This window comes from Dryas octopetala, chromosome 9 (assembly GCF_963921425.1).
Source record: "Dryas octopetala chromosome 9, drDryOcto1.1, whole genome shotgun sequence".
In the NCBI taxonomy this organism is placed as follows: domain Eukaryota; kingdom Viridiplantae; phylum Streptophyta; class Magnoliopsida; order Rosales; family Rosaceae; genus Dryas; species Dryas octopetala.
Genome location: NC_141374.1, coordinates 10,725,036 through 10,750,218, shown reverse-complemented (window position 1 = coordinate 10,750,218; position 25,183 = coordinate 10,725,036). Strand labels below are relative to the sequence as shown.

The 25,183-nt window shown below is 35.7% G+C and overlaps 2 protein-coding genes across 5 annotated transcripts; one reads left to right on the top strand and one right to left on the bottom strand.

Annotated features, from left to right (window-relative positions):
- Positions 1-5,120: 5,120 nt before the first annotated feature.
- On the bottom strand, positions 5,121-14,762 carry LOC147273966 (GPI transamidase subunit PIG-U). 3 transcript variants are annotated; one of them, XM_086227817.1, is made up of 15 exons: positions 14,453-14,762; positions 14,324-14,371; positions 14,157-14,217; positions 13,779-13,811; positions 9,613-9,737; positions 9,316-9,450; positions 8,163-8,239; positions 7,970-8,033; positions 7,771-7,837; positions 6,670-6,726; positions 6,404-6,572; positions 6,201-6,258; positions 6,033-6,118; positions 5,894-5,950; positions 5,121-5,559 (listed from the first exon to the last, which is right to left on the bottom strand). In XM_086227817.1, exons 1-15 carry the CDS (start codon positions 14,634-14,636, stop codon positions 5,464-5,466), a joined length of 1,317 nt encoding a protein of 438 aa, XP_086083943.1. In that variant the 5' UTR covers positions 14,637-14,762; the 3' UTR covers positions 5,121-5,463. The 3 variants fall into 3 exon arrangements, with proteins under 3 accessions (XP_086083943.1, XP_086083942.1, XP_086083944.1); XM_086227816.1 differs by having other exon boundaries at positions 7,771-8,033; XM_086227818.1 differs by lacking the exons at positions 6,670-6,726; positions 7,771-7,837 and having other exon boundaries at positions 6,404-6,558; positions 14,453-14,761.
- A 3,487-nt stretch (positions 14,763-18,249) lies between these two features.
- On the top strand, positions 18,250-23,463 carry LOC147273965 (plant UBX domain-containing protein 8-like). 2 transcript variants are annotated; one of them, XM_086227937.1, is made up of 11 exons: positions 18,250-18,541; positions 19,836-19,906; positions 20,005-20,554; positions 20,671-20,754; positions 20,836-20,951; positions 21,020-21,227; positions 21,353-21,553; positions 21,632-21,763; positions 22,683-22,826; positions 22,913-22,969; positions 23,189-23,463. In XM_086227937.1, exons 1-11 carry the CDS (start codon positions 18,458-18,460, stop codon positions 23,294-23,296), a joined length of 1,755 nt encoding a protein of 584 aa, XP_086084063.1. In that variant the 5' UTR covers positions 18,250-18,457; the 3' UTR covers positions 23,297-23,463. The 2 variants fall into 2 exon arrangements, with proteins under 2 accessions (XP_086084063.1, XP_086084062.1); XM_086227936.1 differs by having other exon boundaries at positions 18,255-18,541; positions 20,005-20,596.
- Positions 23,464-25,183: the final 1,720 nt, after the last annotated feature.

The window sequence follows — 25,183 nt, the reverse complement described above, 5'->3', positions numbered from 1 at the left end:
TCATCTCCTTCTTTTAGTATCTCAAAGACAACATACCAAATATGAGAGAAGAAAACATTACTTATTCAAAGAGATTAAAAGCAAATTTAATTATTTTGTAAGTTGATATGTGCTTCGGGATTGAGTTACTCAAGAAAGGAGAGGATTGAGGAGAAAGTTGTTGGTTGTGTCTGTACCGTGCGCATTGGGAATGCGTATATATGAATCAAAAACCTAATTAAGCAACACCAACAAATAATAGTTTTATATATATATATATATATATATATATATATATATATATATATATAGTAGGAGTAGTCAAATGAGCAAACCGCCTTTCACAGTTGGCATTATCATCTACCCTAAATTATGCCAAGACTTTGAACCCCTTTTGAGATAAGAGTGTCATATATATAAGACAGTTAAGTCTTACCAACACGGGCACTAATTAAATTATGTAGAATTGTGTTGGGAAGTTTACCAACACAACGACATCAATTACTTAATTGTGAATTAATAGCAAAAGCTAGCTAGCCAACCCAGCCTATCTACAAAGATTATTATAAGAAAACAAGTAAAATTAAGTTTGAAATCTACAATATTGATGTCACATTCAATTCTTAGGATGTTTATATTTTTATGTGTATAATAAAAAGCTTGAATTGTTCACTCATCCAAGAGAATCAAGCAAAAGTTGATTCTCCACCCAAAAAGAGCGTTCAATCAAACGTGCCACACATTACTAAGTGCAGAGTGTTTATGTTTACTTCTATATTGGGATTTTCTCAATAGACTCAAAAAATTGAAAATGGTATTAAATTAGCAAACACGCATGAATGATTCAAGATAGATCGATATTATTTACAACTTAATCATCTAGCTCCAGCACAAAGTGTGACCAATGATTCAAGTGTGAAGTTTTATCTTAAAGACATCGGTAAAGTGATCGATACTAGAATATGATTTACTATTTATAATAATGTAAATTATCATGTCATCTTTCCAATATGAGATTAACACCATACACTCATTCAATTTTGGCCAGCCACACATCCCAATAATTTGCTTAAATACTCCATTTGTGCTCTCAAGTTGCCATGGAGTTGTACACGAGTACACGTCATGTGTCGATGATACGATGTATGTAAGCAAGAAACCAGTTGGGTTATGCTTTGTAATTAAATCTTCAGAACTGAGGGCAGAATGATTAATGCATATATATATATACACATGGTCACCAAATTAAATGATCATAAAATTAATTTTGGCGTATGGAAAAATCAAACATGCATGTGTGCGTATTATAAACTATATATGGAAAATTCTCGAATCATGTATTAATCATCTGGCGTTAATTAATCAACGACAGCTTTCATTATATTTTTGCATATTACCAAAGATCAAGCTAGTGATTATAAAACACCAAGTACTTGACTTATTAAGAGTGGCATCCATTAATTTCTCTATAGAACTCCCAAATAACGGGAGTGGGGGAAGGCAATTAATCTAATCCATATGCTTAAATGTTAATCAAGAAATTAGAACCCAACCAGGCCATTATCATGAACATACAACAACTCGATAATTTCTATGTTTTATAATAGATTTAGAAACTCAGCGTGGCTTCAAGTATACACTTAATGGGGGGTCAGCGTGGCCTTAAGTCTCTTTAGTTTCTTGGGTCATCTCTTCACTAATATATATAGACATATATAGTTCGTTTATACATATCAACTGTCACATCAATTGATAATTAAAAATTGAAATAATAATTAGTGTCTTCTTTTATTTTTTTAAAAAATAATAATAGTTAGTGTTTCTAATATTATTAAGTTAAAACATATATATACAAGCTCATTTAAGTGCGAATGTTCGCATGTTCACACCTGACGCCGAGCTTTTGGCGACCACCGCCGAGCGCTCGGTGCTGCCCAAAATCTCAGAGTTAAGTCTTAACATAACGCCTCCACCAAACTAGTCCATTCTATATCCTAGGAGGGGATGATGTGAAAAGATGAAGATTTATTCTTAAAACCTGGAGGTGGAAGCAGCGGCGAGTGCTGCAAGTGTTAAAAAATCATTGCGAGCACTCGGCGACGGGTACACACATATGTACATTTGCACCAAATCCAATATATATACATACACATAGAGCTTCAAGTGTGGGATCCCATATTTATGAGATCCCAATGTGGAGCCCACTCCACATTGTATTTCAACGATTCGAACCGTCTATTTTTTTAGTTTATATTCAAAGATCATTATTGCAAAAAATTAAAAAAATCGGAAACCATTTAACCGTTGATTAAATGGTCACAATTTCAAGTGTTTATTGAAAATATATTGTTCGTCTATTTGTATCATCACAATTACATATCTTAATGATTTCTGATTTGTCAAATTTTTTGTAGAGGTGATCTTTGAATAGACACTAACAAAATAGACGGTTTAGATCTTTAAAAGACAACATAAAATGGGTCTTATGAAGGATCCCTTAATAGAAGGGGTTCGTATATATATATATATAATTTCTAGAGCAATTAACCGTACCACATTCGCTGATCAACTGACAAGTGTGAGTTTTTTTGTATCCATTCATCAATTAGAGTTTTTCTTTTAACTAAATTTTAGACCCAAAAACCAAGTGTTAAACCATAAAATTTAAATTCTAAATAATAATTTTACACCCAAAAGTAATCACCCCTGTCGAAAGTGGATAAAAAATAATCAGTAATGCTACACTTACCACATTTTTATACCACAATTTTATACCATCTTACATGGCATTTATACATTGGATACTACAAATTAAAAAATAAAACCTAAAAAAGAAAAAGGAAATACCCTTCCAATAAAGTAATGACACATCAGGTGGGATACAAATGTGGGAAAAAAAATGTGGGACAACTAGCATTATTGAAAAATAATTGACAAATTTCAGTTGTTGACAATTCCACAGAGCTCTCAGCAGAAATTTTTTTACATGGGGCGCACAAAAAAAAAAAAGGTGTGGGCCGTTCACCCTAGAGAAATACTATATATATATATATATATATATATATATATATGCATATAGACATCTTCTAATAAGAGATCTCAAATAAAATTCATTCCGCATTGTAGTTTGATATTGAAACTATTTATATTTAAAATCTTTACTCAATAATCATGTGGGATGTCACGAAAAGGCCATTTTGACCATTTTCATCGAGTTGATATCTTTAAAATTTAAAAACAGTTTAGAACTTAGAATTTAATTCTCGAGCTAAGTAGTTTACATACTTTGATTCTCCACTTATTGTACATATTATATTTCTTGCACCCAGAAAGTTCCCAACAAAAAACCCTAGATAAACTTTCATTTGAATGCTGGTACTCTTAATTTAATATAGGTATATATATATATATTGCTGAATAAATAAATAAAGCTACTGAGCTAAGCAAGCTGAAAATAGTGGCAATCATTAATTTTTATGACTTAAGACCTATCAAAATTCATGGGCCTAGGAAACATGACGCGGCTGGTAGGGGTTTGAAAATACAAAGCTTGCCTTGTGAAACATTCAAATCCCATTCAAATTCATGTATTCAACAGTTTCTTGATTCAGCTGCACTGATGGGCACATGTTCCTTAAAGATTTATAAAAGTCAGCCTTTACTTAACCCTGACCTTATTAGACTATTTGCATATCTAATGGACTTGACTGGGCTACCTGGACCAAATTCAAACTACATATTATAGTCCTGAAAAATGAACCCAGAACTGGAGTCTTGGACACTACGATTTCACAATTCATCACTAGAAACACCCATATATAATTATATATGCATGTCCCCATAGGCCACAACTAAATGTGAACCCTGCAAAGATTAGTACACAACATGCCAGACAAGCAGAACCCACTTGTATAGGCGAATCTCCAAGATGGTAAGTAATTATATAATTATTAGATATTATACAATTAAAAAGATAATTGTATCACATTTTGTTAGGGAAATCACATTTTGAGTATCACATGTGTATAATTGTTTAATAAATGTGAAACCTACTTGTATTGTTGGGTCTCACCTTTATTAGAAATGTAATATTCAAAATATGTTTTCCTTAACATTATGTCATGGCAAAATTATGATAGGTGATGACTACAGTTTCATCCAATGTACCATTGGCATTAACATATATATGGACCAGAAACACATATGTACTGACTCTAGCATTATTCATTTAGGGAGAAAGAATTGGACTCAACCTCGAACTCTCAAACACATAAGTTACAAGTTTACGATTAGAGTGTATCTTAATTCTTAGTATGTGTATATAGTGTATTAATTATACAAAAAATGAATGGGCTTGGGAGTTGGGCCTGTCTTTTTTAAATTTGATGACCCACTAACCAATGTCTAGGGGGTTGACCTTTTAAGAATAAAGACTTAACTAATATGGAAAGTTCTCCATCCATGAGGTCAGCAATGATGAATTGGAACCCTCCATTAGTGGCTAAAAAAAGGAACTTCGTCAACCAACAGTCCAACATGCATATATAGATCTTGTTTCTTGCTTCCATGGATGATAATAACTGGCACCATGTGGGCATATTTATATTTGACCCATCTGAAATGGCCTAATAAAACTACTCAAGGTGTAAGGTCCAAACTCAATACACAAAGACATGTATCAGAGAGACAAAAACTTTCTTGCAACAGAGATATGGCTAATTTGGTATCTCAATCCAATAACATTACGACACATTTGCTTTTATATTTCATCACATAACACTTTCTCTAATTTCAAAACCTAATCTATCTCTTAGAATGCCAAATCAACTTCTATCCTTGTTATATAGGTAAGTTTTTCTCCATGCATCAATATTGTCGAAAATCCAAATACCATGTGGATGCTATGTTGGTGGGTTAAGATGAATCTCATTAATTTAATCTCATTCGTCCATATCTAATCTAATGATTCAGATTGCCACCCCTAATCAATTTTTTCTTTTTCAACTTGAAAGTTAAGTGCAAGGGAAAGAAGACCATATTTTCTCCCTCTACAAGTCCCTGTTTTTCTATAGATAAATAAAAGCAAAAAAGAAAGTAAAAACAAGTTTAGATCAAGACTATCATCTCAAGTAAATAATCTGTTGACATCAATCTCATATGTTGACATTAATCTCTCTTTGAGTGAAATTTTGTATCTGATTATTCTAATTGTTCTAATTATACATATCCTCTATGTTAACAAAAACCCACCTTTAACCAAAAAAGGACGAGAAGGAATTAAAACCCCTATAGCTACTGATAAAAAAAAGATGTGTTTCAAAAGAAGCAATGACCTTCTAATCCATAATGAACACCGCCTTGAACTATTCTTGGTGCTGCAAGCAGTTAAAAGAAGGGCCACTGCCGCTACACTGCTGCTATTCTTGGTACTGCAAGGAATATACTGAAAAGCTTGATCAGACAAACTGCATTTGTGGGAGTGATTTAAGATTTGCCGTCTTGAAGCTTTGCACTAGATAACTTTCTTAGCTTCCTGTCATGATTGAGCATTGCACTCACACTCTCCACCACCAAAACAATCTGCAGGGTCCACAACACACATTAGTAGAGACTAGAAGGTATTAGCCCAAGTATTCCATAGATATAACAGATGGATACTGATTGTGAATCAGTTATTGGTTTACCAAGATTTTATAGATTACAACCTCCGTATCATCTTCACTTATTTAATAGGTTTACCATGTTCCCCTTAATCAGTTGATCTTAAGCGGAAATCCCTATGTCTCTCTATTTAGATTGACAATTCCAGATGTCTCAACTATTTTTTCAAGAGAAGAGAGTCAACTTGAAGCAGATAATAAGGCAAAACTTGTTTAAATTAAGGAGAAAGAACAACTAATAAAAGTCTACAAACCTGCAAACAAGCATAAGTAATTGCAGTCGCGAAGTAGAAATTTGCATTGCCAGTGCCCTGCAAGTTTGAGAAAGTCAATATTTATAGTTAACACTACTATCCATTTGAACATTCAGAATAACTATAGAGAGAGCCATACCCTCCATATCCATAGGTTGTGCATCACGGGGCTAAGGAGGGAAACTCCAACATAAACACAGAAGAGGCAGAACGAGAATTGCATTTCTGCATATATGAAAGTAGAAGGTTTAGGATGCCAACCATGTCAAATGTATAAAGGGAACAAAAGGAGAACCTACTGACTTGCCTGACAGTTCATTAACAAACCAGCCCAGCAAACCAAAGTACAGAGCTGAATCCCCAACCTAACCGAAAATGAAAGAATATTAGGCAAGGGAATAACAAAAATCAGATTGCCTATATAAAATAACTTCGAAAACATAAACATTGAAGACTTAAGCTTCAACACAAGGTAAAGTAGAAGACTTCTGCAGCAAAGGAAAAACTTACAGAAGGATAAGACTTAAGCATTGAAGAGATTGTGATGTAGACAAAAGCAAGAAAGCAGGGACGGTGGTGCAGCCGTATGGCCAATGGGAATATCATAAAAAGAATATTCATATGGAAAACAATCAGGAAAAAGTTTCTGAAGAAATCAAAGACCTCTGCAAAGAAATACCTGCATCAGAATATTAGATGGATGATCAAATTAATGCCACACCTCAAAAGTAGAATTTAATTACTCCAGAATCTAATACAGGTAATTTGGGGCTCACCATAAGACACCTATATTAGGAGACAAATCTTGGACAGTGAGAATGAAACCATACATTCTGCAAAAACCAGCCACAAACTTAGGAACAATTTAGACTGCTGATTGACAAATAAGATAACAATTACTAAGAGCAGCCCTTCTAACCAGAGCAAGTATGGCATTTATGAAGCAAAAGCTAATACACATTAAAATCACGAATAAAATTCTAATTGTTGTTGTTCTATAAATCATGTTATCAAATAACTCACCTAAGAAAGGCCAAGGAAAGCAAAAGGACTTGTTACCATTACAAATGCTTCCTATGGAAACTATTGACAAACCATTGATTATCAGGTCCTAGACACGGGTGTTGTCATAGAAGATAATATTATAAGGATGCCCCTGGCATGTAACTGGATAAAATCAGTATTCAGTTATCCAAGGAAGAATTTACTTTCTGGTAGTATCAATCTTCTCTTCTTTTATTTATTTATTATTTTTGTGGTGGGGGTTTATGAGATAGCATCACTCATCCAGTTCCATTGACCAAAGGTTAAGCTTCAATTGCTATGCTCTGGATCTATTATAGAAGCAATGGTCATAGCATACACAGGACATCCTGTGGAGAGCTCTCATCTCTATGCAGCTGCTCTTGCCTCAATACTGATTTGACCAAACTTTTCCAAGAAAATTGGAATAGCTTTAAAACTGTGCTATTTTTTAGCTGTTTTCTTGAAAATTGATTCTCATATCCAATTGTCATTGACTAAATATTCAATCACCCAATAAAGGACTTGATCAGTCATAATGCTCAAATGATCAGTCCACTCTGTCACTAACAAATGAGAACTCTCCTCTTGAAGAGATATTTTTAGAGTAACGTTGTTGGGACCTTCCCAGCTGACCATATGAGGTGTCAGTTGATCTGTTAATCTCGATTGCAGTGTTAATGGAGATGGCATGTACAGATCAACTGACACCTCATATGGTCCAGCCCATATGGTCAGTTGGGAAGATCTCATCAGCATTACTCATATTTTTATATCTTATTTTGCACAGACACGTAGAAAATTCAAACAGAAGGAATGCATATATATATATATATATATTGTTTTTCTGATACCTTGTAAACATCTCCCAGAGACCACCATACTGCTTAACAGATATGCCACATAGAAGCAACAGATAGGCTGACCACATAAAAGTCCACAATAAGAAAAGCATGACAGGTCTCCAAGAGAAAACATTGGGTAGTTTCGATTGATTAATAACTTTATCTTGTTGTTGACAACCATCACTTGAGGAGTTATCTTCAACTTTACCATATCTCCTCAGCAGGAACAATGTCCTAGGAGTATCTGGACCATATCCTAGTAAAAGAATCATCTGGGAAAAAAATGAATATGGATTACTATATGCATGAGTGAGCAGGAAAACAAACAAAAAATAATTCATATGTTGCATGAAAATTTTATTAATTACATCAAACACGATAAGTCAAAAAAAGGGGCATACCGGAATAATAAGGATCAAAGGATAAAGAGACAGATGTGTTGCCATGACCCATCCAAAAGCAGCCAAGGGAACCAGTCCTGCAGTCCATCAGAAGAACAATATTGAGTAGGAAAATGAAGTTAGAAAAAGAGCACAAGCCAGTGCCCACATCCCATCACCCATTCCTATATCACCTGCTAATATCCCACTTTGAAACATGCTGATGGTGGACAAAATGTCTTGTTAAACAACAATCAGAAAATAATGTCATCCTTGAACAAAGTGTCAGGCGCATCCATGGAATCAGAAAATTATTCTATCAGGAAATGAATGTACGTATGTCATGTGACTGGACTTGCATGGTACCATTTACCACTTAAGATCAAGTGATCAAGTGGTCAAGTGATCAAGTGATCAAGTGATCAAGTGATACTGCTTCAGTAAGAGTTATAATGAAATTTTAGACCGCAAAAACTTTATGTATCATTAAATTTTTTTTTTTTTGTAATATCTAATCTGTCTATAATACTTTGCCACATCAGCAATATTAAGGCAGAGACTTGCATGTGGAATGCCTATCACATGAGTGCCTATATAATCTGACTGCAAACAAGAAATTTTGAAACCAAAGTTGAGTATAATTCTACTTCTTCTGGCTTTTTTTTTTCTTTCTTTCTCTTATAATGTTTACGAAATTTAGAGGGTTCAATCCTTCAGGAGCCAAAAGGAAATTTTAAGGTATACATGTACAACAGCCCTTTGACTTGAACTAATTTCCAGCTAGCTAGTGCCTAAATTTATTACCCACTGAAATTGTGAACAAACTAGGAAAAGGTAGAAACAAGCATGCAGAAGAAGTTGTGTGCAGGGCAGATTCATTATAGTGCCAAGAAAAGCAGCAGAAGCCTTAAATCAAAATCATCATCCATTGCTATGACAAAAGTACAAACATTTAAAAGTGGATATCAACATGGAAAGAAGTATAGAACACTGGACTTTTTTTTTTTTTTTTTCCAGGGAGGGGGGTATTAATAAGATCATTTTACGGAAATAATAATTCCCAAGAAGAAATTGACCAAACAAAATTCGGAAAGAAGAATACTTAAAATAGTCTAAGAAAACCACCATAGAAACATTTAAATAGCCAGTCACAAAGATTATAGTTACTTCTTACGTTTACATGCTCCATAGAGGGCCAATATGATGGCCAGATTTTCAATTGGAGATATTGACAAACCCACACAAGCAACTATTGTGAAAGGATTCCATAAGTACACAAGAGCAGCAATATCTCCGGAAGGTAGGATCTCTGAAAACAACAAATATAAAGCCTGTGAAGGGCTCCGGAGGACGGGAAGCTTTTGCATTTTAATGTAATTGGATAAAATGATGCACATAAATCTGATAACCAAATGTACCTATTCATAACAGGATTAAACAAAGTATGTTGAACTTTAAATGTTAGAATTACCCATGCTTTCTGATATCGTATCAAGATCTAGTGATTTCAAACTCCGCCTATATACAATTTGAAGATTCTGACCAGTAGCGCGAATAAGCATTGCACTCAATATATCTGCAACCACAAAAACCAAACTGTATCCAAGAATGTTGATATCAACTGTCTGACTACATGTCCAGAATAAGTCAAACAACGAATGAAGAAAAGTAAGGCGATTCTAAATTACTGGAAAAAGAAATGTGGCACACTGGCATAATATAAAGAGGATATTTTGTTGGCGTCCTCAAAGCAGGCTGTTAAATACTTATCACAATTAAACCCATGAACTTTTATTTGGGTGGTAAGGTGTGGGATCAAGGATGGATAGGTCTCAAGTGTAGTGAAAAACACCTTTCAGCCTTGTCTTAGATGTATTCTAGAGTTAAAACAGATATAGCAAACACACATATAATACCAGCAAAATAAGACACACGAGAAACACCAAGATTTGTTCTCGAGGTTCGGCGAACTTTGCCTACGTCCCCGTGTGATCCTTCGAGAATCACAGCTGCACTATGTATAGAATAAGAGTACAAGAACTTATTGAAACCCTAGACTACCCAACTCGCAGCCGCTCTCTTCTCTCTTGCACAAATAGCTCTCTTGTGTTTTTCCCTCTTGAAAAACCCTTCCCTTGAAGTCACTCACCCTTGAGTCTCTAACCCGAGTCTCCCTTTGAGTTTCTTCCCTAGAAGTCTCTAGCTATATATTTTTTTTTTTATGAGACTTGCAGCAGCCTATTTATAGAGCATAGACTTACCACTTACAATATGGATTCCTAATCCTAATAGAATTAGGTAATCTACCTATTAGCTAATTCTATTCCCTTGTACACAAGGAAAACCCTTTAGAACTCCTTCCCACACTAGGAAAGTCTTGTGCAAGTCCTATTTGTCTTCCAAAATCGTACCCCACTAGGAAAACAACAAACTACCCCACTGCCCAGTCTCCCTACTGCTCTTGGCCAGACCTGTAGCTTCCTCCAGAAATTTCCGACGAGACAAAAAACACAACAATCTCCACCTTGGCGAGTCGGAACCAAAGCCATGAATGTTGTACCTTCGAGATATTCTCTAGTCTTGAAGTAACCTCGAACAAACCTCCAAGAACCCCTTCACATTGGCAAAAAACCTATTGCCTCAATGCACCTTAAGTGAGAAGGTACTCCACCTCAATCAACTAACTTTGAATATTGAGCAAGCTCAACCCGAGCTTGTACCTTCGAATCTTAATTGCAGCCTCAAGATTCTCTTCACCTTCTGTTCCATAAACCCATTCATAGCCAACATTCTCCTTGGATTTAGGAACTAACTTCCAACTGAAGTTCCTTTGTAGAGACAACCTAGCACACCTCCGACGTTCCCATTCCTTGCTCTCACAAGCCCCCTTGAATGTAGCCGGATTTCCCTTACTAACACCATAGTAACCTCTGTCCTTTTCCCACCAAAACTTGTGAGTTAGCTTGATGGTACTTTTGGGCTTGGACTGCCTTGTGCTCTTTTTCTCCACCTGTTCTTGAACCTTTGTTGATTGTTGTTGCTGCCCAAACTCTTCAACCCTTGTGTTATGCTCCACCAGCTCAGAGTTGGCCTTCACTTGAACTGGATTTACCTTCATAACCACCTTGGTTGCCTTCATGGTTGCATCTTCCTTAACAACAATCAAACCTTCCTCATCTTTAGTGACTTCCCTTGCTGCATCCTTGAAGTCAATCTTTGATGAATAACTAACCAAGCAACAATCATGGTTTGTTGCTTCTTCTTCTTTAGCCGCAGCATTTATTTGACGAGACTCTTCCTTTGTGAGATGATGCCCTTGCTCTCCCTTGTTACAATGCTCCATGAGCTCAACATCCAAGCTCTCTTTGGTAGACGCAGCTACTCCATCTATCACTGTAACCCCGGAAAGCTTGTAGAGATTATTAGATTGCACAACTCCCTTCAGGATCACACTTGATCCTTTTGAGACTTGGAGCTTCCCTGCTCTAGACTTGAATGCATACCCATTCTTCCCTAGAGTTCTAAGAGAGATAAGATTTCTCTTCAATGTAGGAATATATCGCACATTTCCAAGCAACCTAACAATTCCATCTTGCATCTTCACCTTGACTGTGCCAACGCCATGAACCTTGCACACAGAGTTATTTCCTAAAAAAACTTTGCCCTCACTAGATTCCTCATATGTATGAAACCACTCCTTGTTTGCACACATATGAAAACTACATCCGGAGTCCAAATACCAAGCATGTGGAGTAGAATTACCAGAAGATACCACCAAAAGCTCCCCATTGTCGACCACGACGTTACTTGAGTTTTCAGCCCTTTTCTTCTTCTTCTCCAGCCATATCTGGCAATCCCTTTTCCAGTGGTCTAATGAACCACACTCGAAGCAACCACCTTCTTCATCGGAATCATTGGACTTCCCCTTTTTGCTAGATCTGCCCCTCCTTTCCTTCCCTCGACTCTTCTCCTTGCCCTTAGCATAAAGGCCTTGTGATGACTGAGTGCCTTCGGTCAAATCATCTAACTTTGCATATGACTGAAGCGCTTGCACCACGTCATCAAGCTTTAGAGTCTCCTTTCCAAACATCAAAGTTGTTCGGAAGTGCTTGAAAGAAGATGGCAGAGATCTCAGCAAGATGATAGCCTTATCATCATCCTTGTAAACTTCTTCAACCTTGTCGAGATTAGCTATGCAATTCTGAAATTTGCATACATGATCCGCTACATCTCTACCTTCTTCTAGTCGAAGTCCGAAGAGTTCATCCTTCAAGAAGAGTTTATTGGACACCGTCTTGCCCATATAAACACTCTCTAACTTGTCCCATGCTTCTTCTGCTGTCATCGCCTCTGTGATGTGAGACCTCACGGATCTTGTGAGGTGGATCTCTATTGAACTCTTGGCCTTCTTGAGAACCTTGTTCCATGTTCCTTCTGGCGTGGTTGTCGGCTTCTCACCAAGAAGTGCATCATCCAGATCTTGCTGCACCAGCACGTTCTTCATCATCCGTTGCCAATCTGTAAAATCATCCTTGCCATCATATGGCTTCAAAGCAGGCCTTAAATCCCCTAAGTCCATGCTTCGACCTCCTCTAGACATCGCAGAAACCTTCTAGCCAACCTGGCTCTGATACCAATTGTAGTGAAAAACACCTTTCAGCCTTGTCTTAGATGTATTCTAGAGTTAAAACAGATATAGCAAACACACATATAATACCAGCAAAATAAGACACACGAGAAACACCAAGATTTGTTCTCGAGGTTCGGCGAACTTTGCCTACGTCCCCGTGTGATCCTTCGAGAATCACAGCTGCACTATGTATAGAATAAGAGTACAAGAACTTATTGAAACCCTAGACTACCCAACTCGCAGCCGCTCTCTTCTCTCTTGCACAAATAGCTCTCTTGTGTTTTTCCCTCTTGAAAACCCCTTCCCTTGAAGTCACTCACCCTTGAGTCTCTAACCCGAGTCTCCCTTTGAGTTTCTTCCCTAGAAGTCTCTAGCTATATATTTTTTTTTTTTATGAGACTTGCAGCAGCCTATTTATAGAGCATAGACTTACCACTTACAATATGGATTCCTAATCCTAATAGAATTAGGTAATCTACCTATTAGCTAATTCTATTCCCTTGTACACAAGGAAAACCCTTTAGAACTCCTTCCCACACTAGGAAAGTCTTGTGCAAGTCCTATTTGTCTTCCAAAATCGTACCCCACTAGGAAAACAACAAACTACCCCACTGCCCAGTCTCCCTACTGCTCTTGGCCAGACCTGTAGCTTCCTCCAGAAATTTCCGACGAGACAAAAAACACAACATCAAGAACAAATCAAATAAAGTAAAAAGAAAAACCAACAAAAAAATATTAGATTACCATACAAATTTCCAATGTTGAGCAAAATGTACTACCATGAAGAATATAAATGTACGAAAAAGCAGTGTCATGTTGCTGTTTAGAACTCTCAATTTTCAAGTTTTAGTCCACAGCAGAGGAGAAAATGATCTACATCACTTACAAGATAATAATTTGAATACAGGACATCTAACCATTTTACAAGATATCCTGGCATTGAGAGAGAGAGAGAGAGAGAGAGAGAGAGAGCAAAGAAAAAGGTAAAAGAAAAATAAAAACATTACCTGCATAGAAGATGACTAGGTTGCCCTTCGATTCTGCACCACCAATTGAAATGTCCAATAAATTACCAAACTGAAAAAGGAAAAAAAAAGAAGTTCCAGCACCAGAGTTTTGCATTTACTGAACTGGGCTTCATTGAATCAACTTTAAATAATTTTCATAAGAATAAATGCTTCACTTGAACTCAAGAAACCATTAACCAACCAATGAAAAATAGAAGAGGAACTAAAATTGGAACTGGCACTTGGGCATCCAATTCCAAGACTTAGACCCAACTAATGAAATCAAACATAACCAAAAATAAATCACATAAACTGATGCTAATGGGAAAATAAATTTGATAGATTTGAAAAAGAAAAAAGCTTGAGCTGAAATGGTACCGTTTGACTGTGAGTGGCCCAAGAAGTGAGAGTAACAAAGGAGATCCGTGGTACATAGATCCTGCAAACCCAGTAGAGAGAAACATAAACAAACAAAAAAAAAAAAAGAGTTACAATTTTAAAAAATTAAACTTAAATTTTGAGAAAAATGAAAAGCAATGAGAAACCTGCATAGGGAGACATTGATGACTGCTTCAACCAGTATCCCTCAGCCACTGAACAAAATTAAAGAAAATTAGAAGCTAAATTGAGAAGGTTAGGGTTGTGAGCTTGAGAGAGAGAGAGAGAGAGATTACGGCGACGAATGCTGGTGAGAGGGGTGGAGACTTCGGGGCGAGAAGAGAGGTTGAGATTTTTGGGGAAGTAAATGAGAATGAGCCTGAATAACACTGATGCTGCCACCCATGTCCAGAACCTTCCTTGCTTCTCCTGCTCCTTCTTCTTCGTCTTCGTGCTCTGCTGCTCCTTCTTCACCTCCATTTTACTTACAGTTTTTGTTGGTTGTTTTTTTAGGAGCGAGGTCACCGGCAGAGGTGGAGCGAATTTGGAAGGACTGAAACGGCTTCGTTTTGGTGGTTTTGGGCCGGGGATATGGATCTCCTTTTCGGTTTTTCTTAAGGAGGTGTATTCAATTAAGATTTTAATAGACTTTTGTAGAGTTTTTAAAAGTCATTGACTTTGGTAGAGATGGATTTTTAATGACTTTCATAAACTCCACATAGATTTTGACAGAATTCTATTAGAGTTTCCCTGACTTTTCTCATAGATTTTGAAGGAGTTTTATAGACTTCTAATAACTTTGATATAATTTTTTATTATTTATTTTAGGATTTCTCCAATATATTTTTTATTTTTTTGTCCTCTGTAAGTGAGTAGAATGGGGATTAGCTTCAAGACCGAGATGCATGTGTTATAAATTGTCCTAATATTGCAAACAATATAAAAAGTTGGGGCTACAATTGTAGGGACCAAAATTATTTTGTTCCATAATTTATTGTAAGTGTTCTGAATTTTATGTTTTTATGTTGTTAGATTGTCAAATATTGTGTTTTAACTAGTTGTTAGAATTTGTCTAATTGAATTGATAGGTTGAGAACATTATCTGATGTGGTGGTAACATTATTTCTCAAATTATGAATATATAATCTTGTGATTTTGTTGAGTACTTAAAGACTGTGAAGTGGTTGGTTTGAATATCTTCTGTTACATTGCATTGTGTCAACGCTATTGGTTCCAACCCAGGATGAGAAGTCAATTAAATATAAGAGAAAAAAAAATTAATATAAGAGGATATAGTAATTAGAAAAAAATAAATTAAGAGGTGGGTGAAAAAATAAGATTAGGGGGTTTAGCATCACTCTTTAAAAAAAAATAAATACCACTTTTTTAATAGTTTTTTAATATTTGAAATCCTTTGAAATCTGCAAGGGAAACGCTGGAGAATTATTGACTTTGATATAACATAATTTACAATACAAAGTCCATGAAAGTCTTTTAAAGTCTATCATTTAATAAAGTCAATGACTTTTTGAATACCATGTCACTTTTATAGACTCTCTAAAAGTCTTAATTGAATACACCATCCTTATTTTTAGTTGACACCATCTTCGCCAAATATATATATGCAACATTTATTTTTGTTGTTTATTTGCAAAGGGAGGGAATTCGAACTTAAATATCTCTAATAGACTAATATTGTGAAAATAAATATTATTAATCCAATAATAATTGATTTGTAGAGATACCACTAAATTGGATTGGACTAAATTAGAGTCTAAAAGATCACGATCTATTTTAACCTCCACTCCTAATCCACTACAGCCTCTATCTCTTGCCCACTCGAGTCTCCATTTTAAGCTCATTTCTCTTTTATAATTTAGTCCATAATCTCAATCCTACACCTTTGAAAGTTCAGCTTACCTAAATTTTGAATTTTGGCTCCGCTCTAGACAACATATTTTATCTACAATCATATGTCACATGCAATTTAGTTTCTTTGATGGAATAGACTTATAGACATATTTCATTTTGTATTGATTATTATTGAGCAAATCTCTACTTATATCTCGATCCAATAAAACAATATTTGGTTGAGATTTTAGGTGATATGAAAGTTGATATTGCTCCCCTAATGTCCTCGATGTTGAAAATAGTGAAAATTAGAGATAGTGGTTAAGGCTAATTAATAAAACACATAGGTCCCGTTTGGTTCTCTAATTGGGTTCCTTGAGAAATTTATACCCATGCTTATTCCATAGGGATAGGAATGGATAATTCCCATTGAAGTGTTTGGAAAAGCTGAGAATGGTAAACCAAGAAATTATTATCATTCTCATGCTTAGTTTGTGTAGTAGTTTATTATTTTCCAATAATACCTTGAAATATTATGTTTTAAATAATATTTTTAATTTCTAGTGAGATTAATTTAGTAATAAGCACCCACAATAAATATTTTTTCAAGTAATAGGAGTAGCAAACCTAAAGATTTCAAATTCCCCCCATCATGGCTATCTCATATCCATGTAAAAGGTAACACATTCCATAAATGTGCTCACCAAACATGGAATGGAATCTCATATCTATTTCCAATCGGAAAATTTGCAAACCAGCGGGCCCATGTATACCATCATTGATCACGAAATTGCAAATACAAATAGTCAAGTAGGGGCCTGGGGGCATATTTAATCTTTGGAATTTGTATAAGACCCCATCTTATATTCTAAATATGTATATATATATATATATATATTGATCGAGAAGGCATTATTTGCACCCGAACCTCTTTCAACAAAGTGAAGAAAAACTATCACCAGTTCACCACCAATAGGCAATAGCTAGGTAATAATACCATTGTATATTTGTATTTGTAGCATTCTACACAAAAATATATGGGAAAAGGAGGCAGGTGTAGCGGTGGGCTTAAAAATTGTAGTCGTGGCAGTCGTGGGCTTGAAATTGGGTTGTTAGGCATGTGACCATCGTTGTCATCATTTTGGGTCAGAACTGAGAACAACTAAACTTAAACAAGGCTGGTATCCCAATCATTTGAATGCCAGATTCCTCACATTTAAAAAAGAAAATAAATTCCACAAAATTCTGAATAATATTTCATTTGCAAATTCGCAAAAGAAATGGACAAAAGAATTACAATTTCATAAATATATGGCAAAATACACGTTAAAAAAAGAAAAGAATATTCTAAATCCTTTCTTGGTATGAGACTTTTAAATTGCACAAAGATATGGCAAAATATAAAAATAAATAATGAAATGCGTGACAATTTATAGTTCTAGTAGTACAACACTAATCAAAACTTGAAAAGTTTTGAATACTAATCTATGCCTCATTCTTTTTAGAAAGAACAAGAAAAGTTTGAAACTTTGTAAAAATTTCAACTCAAAGACACAACTATTTTGTAGAATTTTATAAATGTAACTCTTAAGTCTTAACTAGTGCAGGAGCTTCAATTCCTCGCAAGCACTACTCGACAAGATTCGTCTATTACTGTAGAAAAAATTGGTAGTATTGTTATACTTATTTAGTAATTTGTTTTGAAAACAATTTTGGTAACCCTATTATTGTTGTACTAATTTAGGAGAAATTCTTTAATAGGGCAGTCGTGTTATATGCATGGTGCGACCTCCAATATTATATTGAAATGTACAGTTATTTTAAGTAAAATTTACTTTTTTTTAAGTAAATAATAAATATAGCGTTGTAGCACTGAGTGATCATACCAATACATGTAGTCAAACAAAATATCTATGTCAAAATTCGACTTTTCTATTCATTTTTTGATAATTTAAGGTGGTATTTTTCTTTGGAAATTTAAAATGGTTTAGTTTAACTTGGTTTGGTTTGATTCGAATCGCTTGACCAATTTAATTGAATTCATCAGTTAAATGGGAAATTACCATTAAACCCAACTTGTCAATTAATGGCGTGCGTCCTTTGGACTTTAGAACTGCTTAGACAACAAGTTATCCTTCTGCTTTTGCTTCGTATTTATATTATACTTTACTCTCCAAAGAGACCTAGAAGATTGGAGAAGGAAGACACCTAAAAGCACTATCACCATTTTAATTTTTAATCCGAAAAAACTGTCTTCCAAACACGCCCTTAGTCCCTCTATATATAAATACATATTAAATCCAGCCCATATTTTTCCAAACACAAATATCTATATTACTATTTACTAATGTACTACCATTTCTCTGAGAAAAAGAAATTAAATTCATAAACTCAACACTGAAACTGAAAATCGCTGCTCAGAAATTGCTTAAAGCACTATAGCGATTTCCATGGCGAGGCCTGATCAGGAAGCAATCGACACCTTCATCAGCATCACCGGCTTCTCCGAAGCGGTCGCCGTGCAAAAGCTTGAGGTAACTCCTTCAAGTCCCAAATTGAATTCCGAGGTTTTGATTATAATCGACATATTAACTCTCGATTTTATGCCATTAAATAGCGTAATGTTGCGATTAGGGTTTTTAATTTTAATTTTATTGCATTGTGTAATGAATTTTAATTGGGAATTTCGGTTGAAGAGTCTTCGGATTGGTTTTATTGAGAATTTTGAATTTGAATAAGGGTTAGGATGGTGTTGTTTGCTTCAGCTTATTGCTTCCGTTTAAATGAAGTTTGCATTTTTTTTTTTGGTCTGATGATGAAGTGTGTATTTTGTTCCTCAACTGCTCTATGCTAAAGGTCGTGAAAGATTAAAGTTAAATAGTTGCACTACTCAAGTACACATGAAGATATATAAATAAAAGGGTTGTGAATGGACGGAGAGGAAGGAGAGGGATAGATGGATTTTTGAGGATAAAGGTTACCAATGCTAGAAATATTGGTAGTAGATGTAGTTATTTAGAGTTCATAGATTAACTACGCTTGTAAATTTACACTGTGTATTGCCCCTTTTCTTGATTAGTACAATTGATTATGTGACCAAAAAAAAAAAAAATAGAAGGGTTGTGAATGTCCTGGTACCGGCACAATTTCTGGGTGTTAAAAGTTGTTTCAAGTGTCTCTTGCTAGAGCCATTAATGGTATGGCAAGAAATAAAGGAATAAGGTGTGCACTATGGTTGGTCTTTTGTGTGAATATATCTCTACAAATAGTTGGAGTAGAAATTGATGCAATGCTTGCCGGATGTTGAACTATTGGTACCTAATCCTCTTGTATTTTGTAATAAAAGCAACTAGGTTAACTTCTTTTGTACTCGATTGAGTGTAACACTTAAGAAACTCTCGGAGCATAATTTGCCCTCTTAATATATCTGGTTGTTTCCATGTTGCAACTGTTTTTTCTTACAGTTGTCCTTGGATAGACTTTAATGCTTTCAGGTGAGAAAGAAAACTTGATTCAGCTCCATCTGATATACCCTTTATATAAACTATGGTTGATCTGTTGGCTTCATTTCATAAGATAGTTTATACTCATCTACTATTATAAGTGAATTAATTAGCTTCTTCTTAGAGTATGTTTGTGTTTTAGTTTCTTGGATTTTTGTGTTTTAGTTTCTTGGATTTTTTTGGAAGTTATTTCTTTTTTGACTTATAAGAGGACTGAGTCTAAAAAATAAATAACTAAATAAAAGAATAGAAAAAAGCTTTAGCATGTTGGCCGAGTTATTACTTATATATATCTTATTCTTCCATCATCTTTGCTTGCAATTAGGAGCATGGTGGCAATCTCAATGAAGCTGTGAATGCACATTTTAGTGAAGGAGATAGAAACACATCAGTGAAGTATGCTTTTTCATCTGCTGTTACTCATTCTTAAATCAATTATTGGACCTTGTCTCTAGGTTTAACATTGATGTCTCAATTTCTCTTTTCCTGTCCAGTGTGCATGAAACACCTGTTGCCACTCAAGATGATCTCATGGATATAGATGATCCAGTTCCAGTTGGACCTCGGAGAGATCCTTTATCACTTCTATCTGCAACCAGAGATATAAATCCATTTTCTCTTCTTGATCCAAACTTTGGTAGAAACATCTTTGATAGTGGTACTAATTTTACAAGCCGTACACCATTTGTCACTCATCCAAGAGAGGTGAGGGAGATCCCCATAGAAGTCAAGGATGGCAGTCCTCCATCTGGCCATCCTGGCCATGCTCCTACCATTGATGCTGTCTCTGGAACAGAGCATGAATATGGCTCTGGTATCCGTGGGACTGTTATACTCGATGATGAAGATGATGATGATATTCCAGCTGCCCCAACCATTCAGGCCGCGCAAGGGAGCAGACCACAAGATAATTCTGCAGTTGATGGATTTCATCATCCAAATATTGGACCTAGTGCTCCTCCTCGGTTTGATGGTCCACAGGATTATAGCAATGATATTGAAGAAGAAATGATTCGAGCTGCCATCGAGGCTTCAAAACGGGAGGTTGAGGAAAGCCACCCAAATCAACAATTTGTTGCATCTAGTGTATGTGACAATAGCCTACACTGTTGCGGTAGTACTATGTGATTGTCTTAGTATTAATTTTCATCTTGATGCAGGAGTTTGATGATAATGTGCCTCAGCAAAGGCCGCCACCCCTAGAGGATGCTGAACTTGCACATGCAGTTTCATTGTCACTGAAGGTTTGTCATTCTTTTTTGTTTTATTTTCCTTATTGGTATCCATATTCCATATTGGTGTTGCTTAACATGAACTGAATCCAGACAGCAGAGCAAGAGAAAGCATTGCGTGAGCTGGGGGAAAATGTTGGAGCATCAGGGATGGGGACTTCTAAGGCAGCTGAGGTGGAGCTGGGTAAAGTAGCAGCACCAAATGGAAGGTATATGTCTTGTGTTGCTACTTTAGTGCTATACAAACTTTAGTTCTGATTGCATTGAGTGAATTTAGGTTGGAGGCAGGAAGCTCATCCATCCAAGATGAAACTGAAGATGTGGAGGAGCAGCCTCTTGTCAGGCATAGGTCCAGGCGCATGCCTTCTGGTTCTATGGACTCTGCCAAAGAAGTTGGAGTTGAGGCTAGCACACCTTCAAGTCCTGGAGAGGAGGATACGGATAATCATCCTAGGCACAGTGGGAGCGCCTTCCCTTCTGATGAGGTATTTTCCTTTTTGAAGTTTATTATAATTGCCAAATGAGTATCTGAAGTTGTCAATTGGCCATGTTGGGTAAATGTTCACACCAACTAAAATTTGACCTTCATTTATTCGTTTTTTGAATGAAGTGGGGAGGAATTTCTTCAGAGGAGCATGATGAAGCAGTGATGCTTGAGGCTGCAATGTTTGGTGGAATTCCTGAAGCACCTGGATATCGCTTTCCCTATGCACCTCATCAGTTTATGCAAACTGAGAGTTCATATCCCCGGCCAGTACCTCGTCCTCCATCACCCACTCTGACAGCACAGCGGTTGATACGGGAACAACAGGTTTTAAATACTGGAAAAATGTCTGAAAGTTGGTCACCAAAAGTTGTGTGACTGGTTTTACTAACCTAATACATGCAGGATGATGAATATCTTGCATCACTGCAAGCTGACAGAGAAAAAGAACTGAAGGCTATTGAGGAAGCTGAAGCTCGTCGCGAAGAAGAAAGACAAAAAGAGGAAGAATCTCGGAGGAAATTTGAGGAGGAGCAGGTACTGATATATATGTGATGCTGGTTATGTAAACTATCTCCCTCTCTCTTTCTCTCTCTCTCACTCTCTCTCTCTCTCTCTCTCTCTCTATACATATATATATATCTATTACTATACATCTATCTCTATCTCTCTTGCAAAGATCATTTAATAATATATGTTTCGTTTTCACTTTGAGTTATTCTAGATCAGCAGTCTTTTGTATCATCAATAACTTAACTAGGAACCAGGGCTATTTTTTTCCATTCATTTATTTTAATTTATTTTGTCAATTTTATAAAGAGTGGTTCTTGAAAGTATTCTTTACTTTTTTATTTTACTCTCATTATATTTCTTTCAAAATTTTAAAAAGTGACCGGGCAGTCATGGCTGGTCACTGGCATGGCAGCAGGCCATGGCCAGTGGCCCTCAATTTTTTTTTTGAAATTTTTCATGTTTTATACAGTATTCCAGCCGGAAAGTGTCTTTGATAATGACTTGAAGTTAGACTGAAGCCAAGGCAATAACTGAACAAGGACTAGTTAGGAGTGTTGCTTTTATGTAAAACGGGTCTACACATATAAGCATAATTGAGAGTTAATTGGGAAATTCTTGCTTTCACTCATGGCAGTGTTTTAGTTTTTGGGTACGCTAGATATAGGAATCATTTGACAATGGGTTATTTGAGATGAATATTGACTCTTATTTCTCTACTCAGATGGTCTGGAATTCTTAATTATGTTCAACAATTATCACTCTATGGTGGAAGTAGTGCATTCAATGCATGTGTTTGTACAGAGACATACTTGGCCTCTGCTCACTTTTATCCTTCTTTACATTAGTGGCACGTTCCTTGGACAGGAAAGGACAACTCCATATCTTGGTGAATTTTACTTCAAAAGTTGTTTACAACTCCATTCTGTATGACTCTTCCTTGCAGGAATTGGAGAGACAATTAGCAGCAAAAGAAGCTACTCTACCTCAAGAACCAGCATCAGATGATGAGAATGCTGTAACCCTTCTGGTGCGAATGCCAGATGGCAGCCGCCATGGCCGTCGATTTCTTAAGACTGACAAGCTGCAGGTAACATTGTTGTGAAGGAAGATCCATCTTACTCCATTATCTCTTTGCACATCCTTTGCTAAAACAGGTTGTGGTTTGCTTTGCAGTCTCTTTTCAACTTCATAGATATTGGCAGAAGGGTCAAACCCGGCTCTTACAGAGTGGTGAGTAAAGTTTTCATTTTATTAAATACTTGTCAAAGTGTTAGGAAGTTCCATGTTGTCAATCTTTCCAAATTATTCTATACATTTAATTGCTTTCATGGAGGAAAAGGACACAATTGCATTTGAATGCTAGAAATCTCAACCAAACTTGAGATGTTGTTTGTGTTTGTGCCTTTACGTCATATTCTGTCTGGCTTTAATTTTCATTGCTGCAAATAGGTGAGGCCATACCCTAGGCGTGCTTTCAGCGATGGAGAAAGTGCTTTGACACTGAATGAACTTGGCCTGTCCAGCAAACAAGAAGCTTTGTTTTTGGAGTTGATTTAGCGGAAGACTCCAAAATGTAGAGATATAGAACAATTTAAATTTATCAACATATATTGTTCTGGGTTTTCATTTGACTTTGGGGTGTTTGGATGAAATACTTCATACATGGATTTGAGGACATGGGCAGATTTAAAAGGCAGAATAATTATGGTCATTGTTTATTTCCATCAGTGGTGTGTTGTTCACAAATTTTGGGGAATGTTTTCTATGTATTTGTGGTCTAATATGGATTTGTTGGATGGATTTGATAGAATTTCAATTGTGTGCTTATGGGGGTGTAACCTGGTTAAGTTAATTTGGACCCAATTTGAGCTTAACCGTGATAATGAATAAGCTAGGGTTGGGAAACACAAGCTAGGAGTGGGGTTAGGGCTGAAATTTGCAATCCCAATTCATGAAAAATTGGGTTGGGATGGAGCTCAGCTTGAGCCAACTTAAATCTAACCTATAAATTTAATAATTTTTTTGTTGAACATATGTTGAATAAAAAATGTGTCAACTTATTTCACACTACTGACTGATTTATATGGATTATTTGTTTATGTGTGATAAGCCGATAACTATGAAATTGCTATTTCAGATTGTGCACAAATGGCAGTCTGATCCTAGCTTAGGGCCCGTTTGGCACTGCTTCTTAGAAGCATTTTTATTTAGTAGCGCTTTTATCAGAAGCGTTTATGTTAAGAAGCACATATAAATTTTTATAAAACTTCTAAATTATTTATGCAAAAGCACTTGAAAGTGCTTCTTGAGAAAGCACATGTCAGGTGCTTCTCAAAAAACCCCTTAGAAGTGCTTTTATAACTCAAAAGCACTTCTAATTATTTTTGCCAAACGCTATCAAAAGTGCTTTTACTAATTTGAAAGCGCTTTTGACAATTTTAAAAGCAGTGCCAAACGAGCCCTTAATTTTAACTGCAAATTTAAGATTCTAAGCCAATTGGAACAAGATTGACTTTCAACTTGGTCTAGTTTTCTTGCATCCTAATTTATAATCTCAATTAGTATATAATGAATACTTACCGGCCACCACTCAATCTCTACAAGTAGGTTGGAGCACTTGGGTCCTTTTATGGGAGAATTTTTTCAATGTAACTGATACACCGTTATGTGGTGTAACCAATTCAATGTGTAAGGGTATTATTGGATGATATGTTTATATTAGTAGGGTATAATATTAATAACATACACTCATATTATAACACATATATTGGTTACATCACATGACGGTGTATCGGTTACACTGAAAAATCTTTTTTTCTATAGTTCTTTGACGCTTGCTTTAGCAGAGAGAAATTTGAATTTAGGATGACATATCGTCTTTTTTTGTCGGAAATAGATTTCGAGTTCAAAACTATAGACGCAAATTTATTAATAAAAAAAATTCAAAGATTGATATTTTTTTTATTGTTATTATTAAATCTATATACAAAATCCTCTAGAAAGTAAAAAGTAGAAAGTAAAGGGTAAAGGGCCATCGGACATTTAACCTTTTGGTATAGGAATCTTATGCTTCCAGCCTCTCCTTCGCAGCAAGTTCGTTTGCTGAGGCGTTTTTGGTTTTATCATCATATGCACAGCATCATGCCCTGCCAAAGTGATCTTGGTTTTCCAACGAGTCCTCCCTCTACTTTAACAGTCTTTTACACTTTCACTTTTTCATTTCAAATCAGAAGAGTTTGCAGGATTATTGGGACACAATTTCATTAATTTCCATCCAATTTCTAAGCATTTGGGAATGATTTCAACAATGCTAATGATATGGTATGGTAAAAGCCAAACCAACTGCTTGTGGCAATTTCTATGCAAGTGATACTAGTAGCATATTTTTTTTCACCTCACTTTCCTTCCCATATATACTTTTTGTTTTTTTTTTTGTTTTTGGTA